The 10,569-nt window shown below is 33.2% G+C and overlaps 2 protein-coding genes across 4 annotated transcripts; one reads left to right on the top strand and one right to left on the bottom strand.

Moving 5' to 3' along the window:
* The first annotated feature begins 620 nt into the window (after positions 1 to 620).
* LOC105957470 (serine carboxypeptidase-like 18) lies at positions 621 to 4,434 on the top strand. 3 transcript variants are annotated; one of them, XM_088823891.1, is made up of 15 exons: positions 621 to 771; positions 876 to 1,021; positions 1,426 to 1,502; positions 1,591 to 1,713; positions 1,855 to 1,957; positions 2,063 to 2,100; positions 2,183 to 2,284; positions 2,384 to 2,470; positions 2,558 to 2,713; positions 2,797 to 2,868; positions 2,984 to 3,102; positions 3,244 to 3,357; positions 3,470 to 3,524; positions 3,649 to 3,745; positions 4,416 to 4,434. In XM_088823891.1, the coding sequence occupies exons 1-14, from the start codon at positions 656 to 658 to the stop codon at positions 3,730 to 3,732; spliced, it is 1,392 nt and encodes a 463-aa protein (XP_088680017.1). In that variant the 5' UTR covers positions 621 to 655; the 3' UTR covers positions 3,733 to 3,745; positions 4,416 to 4,434. The 3 variants fall into 3 exon arrangements, with proteins under 3 accessions (XP_088680017.1, XP_088680015.1, XP_012836843.1); XM_088823889.1 differs by lacking the exon at positions 4,416 to 4,434 and adding an exon at positions 4,187 to 4,267; XM_012981389.2 differs by lacking the exon at positions 4,416 to 4,434 and having other exon boundaries at positions 3,649 to 3,914.
* Positions 4,435 to 8,680: 4,246 nt separating this feature from the next.
* On the bottom strand, positions 8,681 to 9,950 carry LOC105957398 (hypothetical protein). Its single transcript, XM_012981320.2, has 4 exons — positions 9,342 to 9,950; positions 9,165 to 9,242; positions 8,994 to 9,049; positions 8,681 to 8,905 (listed from the first exon to the last, which is right to left on the bottom strand). The coding sequence occupies exons 1-4, from the start codon at positions 9,822 to 9,824 to the stop codon at positions 8,890 to 8,892; spliced, it is 633 nt and encodes a 210-aa protein (XP_012836774.1). The 5' UTR covers positions 9,825 to 9,950; the 3' UTR covers positions 8,681 to 8,889.
* Positions 9,951 to 10,569: the final 619 nt, after the last annotated feature.

Below are 10,569 nucleotides of genomic sequence, written 5' to 3'. Positions count from 1 at the left end.
GTTTAGTTAATTTTACTGTGTTTAACAGTAATATAGTTAATATTACTGTCATTCACAGCAATATTGCTGTTTAAACGGAAAAAAAAGTTACAGGAAAAAAAAAAAAAAATAAAAAAAAAATTAAAAAGTCAACGCCGGAGACCGGCGTTGACCGCCGGAATCCGGAAAAAAAATCCGGAAGAAAAAAAAAAATAAAAAAAAAAATAAAAAAAAAAAAAAAATAAAAAGTCAACGCCGGAGACCGGCGTTGACCGCCGGTCAACGCCGGAATCCGGAAAAAAAATCCGGAAGGAAAAAAAAAAAAAAAAAAAAAAAAAAGTCAACGCCGGAGACCGGCGTTGACTGCCGGTCAACGCCGGAATCCGGCGGGAAAAAAAAGTTTTTGAAAAAAAAAAAATTTGTGAAAAAAAAAAAGTTTTGGGTCAAAATTGAATAATTTGTGAAAGTTGGGGTCAAATTGAAGTTAAAGTAAGTTAAGGATGAAATTGGAGCATATTAAAGTAAGAGGGGTTATTTTAGTCCTTTACATAAATCTGGACCATGTGTGGACTTATTGGTAAAGGAGAATATTGTCTGGATCTCTTTATGAATAAGTTCCCACTGATGGGCTTATTTGTAATATGCCCTTTAAAAAGAGATTAGCAAAAGGCATCACATGAACACTTGTTCGTACTGTCTGCTTCTTTTACTGATCACCGCCGCCGCTTCTCAGTCCACCGTCAATACCCTACCCGGTTATCCCGGACCTCTGCCTTTCAAACTCGAAACCGGGTCGGGTTCTTTTTTTTTTTTTTTTTCTTCTATATAATTTCCATGGAAGTTGTTGCTTGTTAACTTATTTGCTGTGGATCTCATTTCAACTTTGTTGGAATCAGGTACATTGGCGTTGGAGATGACGATGAAGTTCAACTGTTCTACTACTTCGTTGAATCGGAGCGAGACCCGCGAAAGGACCCTCTTATTTTTTGGCTCACCGGCGGACCCGGTTGCTCTGGGTTTTCCGGCCTCGTTTACGAAATCGGTGAGTTTAATTCTGTTGTTGATACTTACTAACTCTGCAGCTCTGCTTCATTGTCTGCTTTTAAGTTGCCTATTGTCGGCGGCGGCGGTGGTGGTGGTGGCTGTTGGCCGCCGCATTTGAGTGACGCATGCAGAAAGCTTTCTGCCCGCAATGTGTTTGACATTTTGCCCAAGAGAAATTGAATTTTGTAGATTTAATTGCCAAATAGATTTAGCTATTATCCCAACTATATTAGGTAATTGAAAACAAGATCCAGGCTAAATTAATTGGATTTATTTATTGTGCCATCATAGGTTCTGGTATATTTGATGTAGAACAAGTTTGACATTTAAGGAAAAATAGTAATTGAAAACAAGATCCAGGCTAAATTAATTGGATTTATTTCATTTTAAATATATTTGCAGGTCCGTTGGCGTTTGATGTGGTAGATTTCGATGGAAGCTTTCCTTCTTTCACTTTAAATCCATATTCATGGACAAAGGTTCGATTTCGAAGCAGCTACTTTGTTCATCATCTTTCAATTGTTTTGACTTTTACCTTTTGCAATCATACATACATATTATATATAGATCGCAAGCATTATATTCATAGACTCCCCTGTCGGAACCGGATTCTCCTATACCAACACATCAGAAAGTTACGCTACGTCCGACACTAAATCAACAGAAGATAATTACGTATTCTTGAGGAAGGTTAGTTAGTTTCTAATAAGAATCGTTATCCTTTTTACTCTTCCTAGAGGAAGTTGATGGCTCTATAAAACCGATTTCTATTTATTATTTATAATCGGTGGAAAATAACCTGAGTTAGGCTAATGTCATTTTGAAATGCAGTGGTTGTCACTCCACCCTAGATTTCTCAAAAATCGCCTATACATCGCAGGCGACTCTTACGGAGGCAAAATCACTCCCATGGTAGCTCGTGCCATATCAGAAGGTGGAATTTCAAGATAATTAAGTTCTGATAATAATTTTTTTTTTTCTTTTTTTTTTTTTACATCATCAAGATTAAGCTGACAATAGTGTGTGCTCGTAAATCCAGGTAATGAAGCCGGACTTCAGCCACGAATGTTACTCCAAGTAAATGATATTGTTATTTATTTTTTTTCGATTATATAATCTTTGTTACCCATTATAACATTTTTTGAGAAAATTAAACCAGGGATACATTGTTGGTAATTCAAGGACAGATGCAAATAAGGATGACAATGAAAAGATTCCTTATGCTCACAGAATGGGACTCGTATCCGATGAATATTTCGAGGTATTTTCATTCCCTTTTTTACTATATGGTCTTTAGATGATTAATGACTTACACTTTTGGATAATACGAACGTAATAAAGTAGTTGAAAAATATTTCAGCTAGCAAAAAGCAGCTGTCTCGGAGAGTACGTGAATCCGGATCCAGATAATATAGAATGCAAATACGCTCTTCGTCTTGTTAATGAGGTCGATAACACTTAAATTATTTTCTTACTTAACATTTATACATGGCATCTGTAAAAAAATTTTGTTCTTGTTTTTATACTAGTGCAGTGCACAAAGCTTATCAACAATGCCCACATTCTGGAACCGATGTGCAAATTCTTATCACCAAACCCTAATAACTCTCAACGGGACCCACTATTTGTAGAAGATGATCCAGTCGAGGACTTCCTATTCATGTCCACACAAGACGACTCGTTATGCCGTGTAATTTCTACTTTTCTGTCTGGAATATTCTTTCATATATTCCTCGTTTTTTTTTTCTTTTTATATAGTCATTCTGTTTGCAGAATTATAATTATGCGAGCTCTTACGTTTGGGCGAATAATGAAAGTGTCCAAGAAGCTCTTCACATAAGAAAGGTAATACGAAGAAAAAAAAACCGAGAATTTTGAAGTTTGACATCTTTTTTCCAGTATTTAAGAAAAAAAAATATATTCCTCGTGTTTCATAATGTTAATTGGAATTAAAAACTAGGGAACGATACCCGATTGGAAAAGATGCAATACGAGCTTAACTTACGAGTATGATGTGGAAAGTGTTCTCGAAGATCATCGGCTTCTCAGCGAGAAAGGCTTTCAAGCCTTGGCATATAGGTGGGGGCTACTTATTAATTAGCTACACAATATTGATTTATATGATTATATCTAATATATTTTCTCTCGAGTTTAATCCTTGGCATAATTTTTATTTATTATTAATGCTTTTGAATTAATTGTCCTCGTTTGTTTTCTCAGTGGCGATCATGACATGATTATACCCTACATGAGCACTCTAAAATGGATACGAGAATTAAATCTCACCGTTGACGATGAATGGAGGCCGTGGACTGCCAACGGACAAGTTGCAGGGTTCGTTTTTTTTTTCGATTTTAGATTCGGTCTAGAAATCGTAAAAATAATGATTTGTTTTATCGTGTTAAATTAGTATGAACTATTGAACTTTGTCTTCATCGTTTTGCAGATACACAGAGAAATACAAAAACAATCAAGCCTACATCACCTTTGCTACAGTGAAGGTTTTTTCTTAAACTCTTGCAATTTTTTATTTTTTTTTTAATATAATAAAAAAAAATTGATGAATGAATGTAATATAATAAAATTAACTTAATAAAAATTTATTTAAATTATATATATTTGCAGGGTGCAGGTCATACAGCTCCAGAGTACAAGCCTAAAGAATGTTTTGTCATGTTTGAGAGATGGCTCTCTTTGTACCCACTCTGATCCAATACTGCAGGTTCTGGATTTTATTATCTTTGTATTTAATTATTTAACAAAATATATATATATTTTTGTCAAAAAAAAAATAAAATAAAATTGAGATTATGGTAACACTCTATAGAAGAAAATAAAATAAGAGAATAAAGAAAGAAAAAAAACAGAGTGATTTTGGATCTTGATAAAAATTCCCTATATAGATGTCACATGTGATGTATCGTATCATTTATTATTCGACAAATTACAGCCACCCCTAATTGGTATCAAATTAAGAAAAAAAAAACCCTAATGTTTAGGTAATTACAAACACCACGTTTAAGATAATACATAGTTGAGGGGTTGTTGTAATTACCCAAACATGATGGGCGTTTTTGTAATTTGACAGTACCTGAGGGGTGGCCGTAATTTACCCTTTGTTTTATGTGTCTATTATCTATCTGACCATTCTTTTGAACTTTAGGCAGCAAATTTTATAATGACCCTTGAAACAGCCAAATTTCACAGCATTGCCGTATAATTCAAATCGTCCCAAGTGATAAATTAACATCACAATTACCCGATTTTCGCAAGCTATAAATTAATGTAACATGTTTTCTTTCCGGCAAACCCTTCTGATTTATTGAATTAACAAAAAAAAAATGGCCAAGAAAAATGGAATCTTGACAAGAGCAAAACACTTGTACTCCAAGACTCTGTGCCACTGCGATCAAGGCAACGGCGTTGTGGAGTGCACTGTGCCCAAAAACGACAACACAATTATTAGCTCGTTGAAAAATATAGATAACGGCGGCGCAGATATACAGGATCTCATGCCGATGATTTCCATGAGAAAAGGCGGCGGTGGCGGAGCTAGGGTGGATGTTGATTCGGAAGGGAATCTTGTTTGGAGGAAACCGGTGGCGGTGAGCTACGGCACCGGAGTAGGAAGAATTGGGAGGATTGATGAAGAGAAGCCGTGTTGTTTTAGTGAGGCAGATGTTCACAAATTATGGAATTCCAGGTCTGTGAATAGTAATGCTGTTACTAGGAAGAGGAGTATTGCTTACTAAAGGGGTTTTGGTAATCAATTGTTTTTTTTAACGTCCTTTGTGTAGAAATTTTTATGTTTTGATGATTGTACATTTGGAGTGGTAAATTACGGCCTCGACGTAAGGTTAAGTTATGAAAAAACTCATCAACTATGAGTATTCTTACACGCCCATCTTTATGGTGTCAGATTCAACAGAATATTTTACATTCCGTGGAATGTTCTCCAGTTTGTATTCGTTTTGTGCAAAAATGCAGTTTTTGATACATCACAATCTGATTTTTACAAGCCAAGAGACACATTTTATGATCGTTTGAAAATATGGAGCTCGGATGCAATAAAACAGGTACAAACTGGAAAATATTTCTCATAATCTAGAAGATTACACTAAATTTGACACTGCAATGGTGGACGTGTAAGAAATTTCATAGTTGATGATGGTGGTTGTAATTATCCAAACATGATGGGAGGTTACGTAATTTGACCTTACACTAGGGGTTGGCCGTAATTTACCATAATTATTTTAGTACTTTTATTTTTTAGAAACGGGGCGGCCCAATAAATGTAGATTAGGCCTATGCATTGGCCCATTAATCCCATCGCTTCTATAAGGCCCTAAAATAAATTCCAATATTACTTCATAAAATAACTGAATTTCCGTACCAGATTCTAGCATAGAACATATTTTATTTATTTCAAGAATCATTTTTTTTTATTTTTTATTTTTTGTGATTGTGATTGTGATTTGCTAAAATAAAAATAAAGTTAAAAATTTAATTGTGGTCCAGTAGACTCCCTAATATACCCTGACACGACACTTTAAGATGGCAATGACAACTGTCTCTACAAAATTTGCATTTCTTTCCCATTTATTATTTATGTCATCCCCATCTGTATTTTCTTCATACCATCATTCTTTTTTGTACTCTCTATTCATTTTGTGCTTCATATAATATAATACCCATGCTATACAGATTTTGGGAAAATAAATCATATATATTTTTTATTTGATTTCATGTAACCAATACTAGATGTGGAAATCAGGCGGATCACATTGATATTAAGACAGTTTTAGAAAAAAATCAATTTTCGTAAGTGAAAAACTAATCCCAATTCTGTTGAAAAATCAGAACTTTTTTTTTTCTTTTTATCAATACTCGAAAAATTTGGTTCGAATTTCCATAGAGCTTACCAACGTAAATACCGATCTCTTTAAAAGAAGATGCAACTTATAACGTGATTTTGACCATGTTAGACTCTAATTCTCGTTTTGCATCTTTCACATACAAATCCACCAGTTAAATTACAAATATAAACAAAAATCCACGTAAAAGTGAACGTATCAACCGTAATTTCTACACACAAAACCGAGTGAGTATGCCCTTAGCTTCAAGCAATTTATTCAATCACCTTACAATATTGTTGGAAAATAGGGGGAAAAGGGTAAAATAGGAAGGGATAAAAAGTAAGATTTGTCCAAAAAATGAAGAAAAAGAGTACTAGGTGGTAGTGTGTGATCTAGTACAAAAATCCAGCTCAACTGACCTCAAAACACATGCCTCCCCCTCCCTCTGTGGGCCTGTTACCAAAATATAGCTACACACACAGCAGCAGCTGCTCTCTGTATACACCAGAAGAGATATTGAGATAAGGAGTTTTTTTTTTCTTTTTCACAACAAGATATTATTTCTACACTTTTACTCTTTCTTTCTTGTCATCACTATTGGGAACAGTCTTCCTACCCTCAATTAATTTTCTTTATTATATATGCTCAATTACACCTATACCCCTGCGGTAAAGTCAAATTACGAGGAAAAAAAAACTCATTATGCTTAGATCATTATGTGGAATGTACTCCAATTTGTACTCGTGCTGTTCAGAAATGCAGTTTATGATGCACCACAATCTGATATATTTACAAGCCAAGAGACACATCTTATGATCATCTTGTTTCAAAATTTGATTCGGAATATTCCATATAATGTAGAAAATTTCATTAAATTTGACATCGTAAGGGTAGAAGTGTACGAAAATTCATAGTTCGGTGGTAGTTGTAATTTATCCAATAAGAGTAGTTTTTTTTCGTAATTTATCATAAATTATAAGATAATTATTTAATATTTTTGAAATAATTGTGTTGGTGGGGTGTTGGCAAGACAACTTCTTTGACTCCCATACCCTTCTTCTTGATCCTATCCAACATAATCACTGCAATCAAAGAGGAACAGTCTAATCATCTCTCTACCATATTGTATTTGTTTCTTTGCTACCTTTTTATTTATTTATTTTTCTTGTCTTACTTTAAATTTAAAATAATGTTGCCAATGAATAGGTGAATATTATAATTTAAATATCTCTTTTTTAAGTTTAATAATTGAGACCGTGTAACAACTCCCCTTATGAGAGTTGATAAATACTATATACATAGTTCATATTTAAATATCTGATTTTAACTTTAATAATTGAGTTACAGTTAAACCATTATAAATTAATATTGTCGAAACTAACAAAATTGTATTAATGTAGTGAAGTATTAAATTATCGAATTAATAATTCAGTATATTTTTATTTAGTCCGGATCAAAATCAATTATTATTTAAAAGAAATTATTAGTTTTCACTGAGTATTAATTGCGAGTTCATTTGTCAACAAAAAAATAATAATATAATCCCATATATATATATATATATATATATATATATATATATATATATTGGATTATTGGGTCTGGAAGATGTGAGGCAGGATCTCTGCAACTTTGTAAAGAGTAATAAAGATGCATATGAAATATTCCAACATATTATTACAACCTTTTTAATTAATCCCTTATATTATTGATTATTTCATCATATATTAACTATAGTATCTCCCAAAAAATATCATTTTGTTACAAGAAACTACTAAGGTGGAGCCTAATTGTCTGCACACTAAGAGACAATTAGGTCTTGTCCACATTATAGCAAATAAAAAATAAAATAAAATAAAAAACATTTTTCACCAAGATTTTAACTTTTAATACAATTATAAGTATAACCACATTATATATACTTGGTGACTAACTAATTTTAACTAATACTATAATTTGATCTACTTAACAAATGTGTTGTCATAATTGCACATGTGGCTTCGTTCTGTTTAGTGCAAAAGGTTCATGTGTTGTAAGTTTGTAACACATCCGGTGGTTTTGAACCAATGATCTATATAAGTAATCAGCCACTAAACTAAATACATATATATAGGTATGTGTATTATTATGTGTAGATTAATGGTTCAAGATTATTTGATGTATTTCATTGGGTGGAAATGTGAAATTTGTTGTCATTTTATTAAATTGGATTAGTTTGTTTAATTGAAGGGCAAATTACGGCCACCCCCTAATGTATGGTTAAATTACGAAAAAACCCTTCTTGTTTGGATAATTACAGTCACCCCCCTCCTTTTAAATATTTTTACGTAAAATTTATGTAATTCGGTTATTTACCGAACCAAATCGTATATTTAGTTCAGTAAACGGAATGAAATGTTGGCGTACCGAAATTTTGGTCCGGGTTTTACTGAATTAACATCTCTAAATTTACCTCTGCATGGGTCTTTTCGTAAGATAAATACATAGTTGAGAGGTGGCTGTAATTACCCTAACATGAGGGGGGTTTGCGTAATTTGACCATAGCTCAGGGGTGGCCGTAATTTGCCCTTAATTGAATTACCAAAAAAAATTAATTAAAAAATCTCTCTCGTAATGGATATGTCAATGAATTGGCCCACTTAAAAAAAAATATTTGGCCCACTTAATATATATCTTAGTAGCTGACAATTATATATGACATATATACTGAATAATTAAATCGTGTGTTTTTTCTGACAATTATTAACGTTACCTTTGGTAGAAGAATCCCAGTTTCGATAATTAAATTTAATTACATTAAATAAATAAATATATACGATAATTATTTCCCAATTATTTGCAGACAAGAAAATCTTGATTCCTTAAACAAATTTAAAATGAAATTCAACTTCTTCTTTTTCTCTTTTAAGTAAAGAAGAGAGACAAAAAAAAAAAAAAAAATCCCTTATAAAGATTCAGTTCTCCTTTTGCCTTGTAAGAAAACCTGCCCTCGTGGCATCCATCACCTTCTTTAACCTTCAAACCACCTGCTTCAATTAAATTAATAAATAAATAAATAAATGATTTTTTTATTTCCAAATTAAAAAAAAAAAAGAAGATTAAAGGAAACTCAACTGGTTTTGGTGTGGGGATTGAAAGAAATCGTAGTGCTCTTGATATGGAGGTCTCACCTAAGCAAATTAAAAATTAAAAAAATTAAAAATGGTAATTAATTAAAAACGTGTTTTCAGAATAAGTTAAAGCGTGTTTTTTAATTAAAATGTAGCAACTTATAATGTAACGTACTTCAAACTGTACGGTGGAGGAATATCCTTGGGAATATTCCGGTATATTCTCCGGCGGAGGGTGGTGGGTGAACGTTTTCTGTAATGAAGATAAATTAACCTAAAATTAGTAATTATAATAAATAGTAATAATATATAATAATATAATAATAATAATAATAATAATAATAGAACTTACATCGGAGAAATCGAAGAAAGGAGAACTAGCAGTATCGTCAAGCAACGTTGACTGGTCTTGACCAGGCTTAATACGACGTCGGTTATCTCTGTTCTTTTTCCTGCTAATAACGGCGTTACTGTTATTCCGGTCTTCATCAACGGCGTATTTACAGAAAAACCCGTTCCCGCCATAGCTGTAATCTTGTTCGTGCAAATTATTATTATGTGGTGGCCCAGAAGAAGCGTCGGAAACCATTGACAAATCCTCGTCTTCTTCTTCTTCATCGTCTTCTTCTTTTAATCTCTTGGCTTCTTCTGTAATATTTCTTCTTCTTCTTCTTCTGCCAGCATCAATGGCGGAATCGTGTTCTTGATAATTATTATTAATATTACAGGAAAGGTAGGGAGAAGAAGAAGAGTGTTGGAGGTAGAGAGTCCAGCCGGACTCGCACCCGCTGCTGCATTCTCGATCGACGTCGTTTCCGAACATGTTGTAATCCATTATTTGTTTGTTTCGCTTTCGTTTTTGTGATACTGTGTGTTAATGTTTTCTCTCTCTAGAGATATATATAGAGAGAGAAAGTGAGAGACTGAGAGATAACGACGACGAATGAAAATCCTATACTAATAAACAATTGTGTGTGTGTGTGTGTGTGTGAGGGTTTTGTCGCGACGTAACACAATTATATGTTTCAACTCTTTTCAAGAATGAATCAAAAAACATTAATGCCAGTTGGCCACCGTCTACTGTGTGTGTGTGTGCGTTCGTGTATGTATAGATTCATATGTATATGTATATATCATGGGGTAGGGGGTGGGGGGTGAAGAAGAAGAGGGAATGAATATGGGTTTATTGTTCACATGCAAAGACAGCGAGGATTGATAACCTAAAACGGGGTACACTACCCTACTCAATTCTTTTTTCCTTTTTTTTTTTTTTTTTGAGAGAGAGAGAGAGAGAGAGAGAGAGAGAGAGAGAGAGAGAGAGAGAGAGAGAGAGAGAGAGAGAGAGAGAGAGATCACTATGTCATAAACAAAATTTAACAAAAATAGATGATATAATTGTAGGGGAAAAAATTATTTATTTTATTTGATCATAATCTCATTATAAATTGGCCTAAACATATGTGAAATTTATTTTGTTCGAACAAAAATCTCAATAATGTAGTAATTAAGGTTACGGTTGTCGATAATGATTAGAGTTGCATGTGAGTATATCCCTATACCGTTCGATTATATGTATCTTG

The sequence above is a fragment of the Erythranthe guttata genome, chromosome 2, assembly GCF_056151865.1.
Source record: "Erythranthe guttata isolate IM_541 chromosome 2, IM_541, whole genome shotgun sequence".
Taxonomy (NCBI): domain Eukaryota; kingdom Viridiplantae; phylum Streptophyta; class Magnoliopsida; order Lamiales; family Phrymaceae; genus Erythranthe; species Erythranthe guttata.
This window is presented reverse-complemented; position numbering and strand designations above follow the sequence as displayed.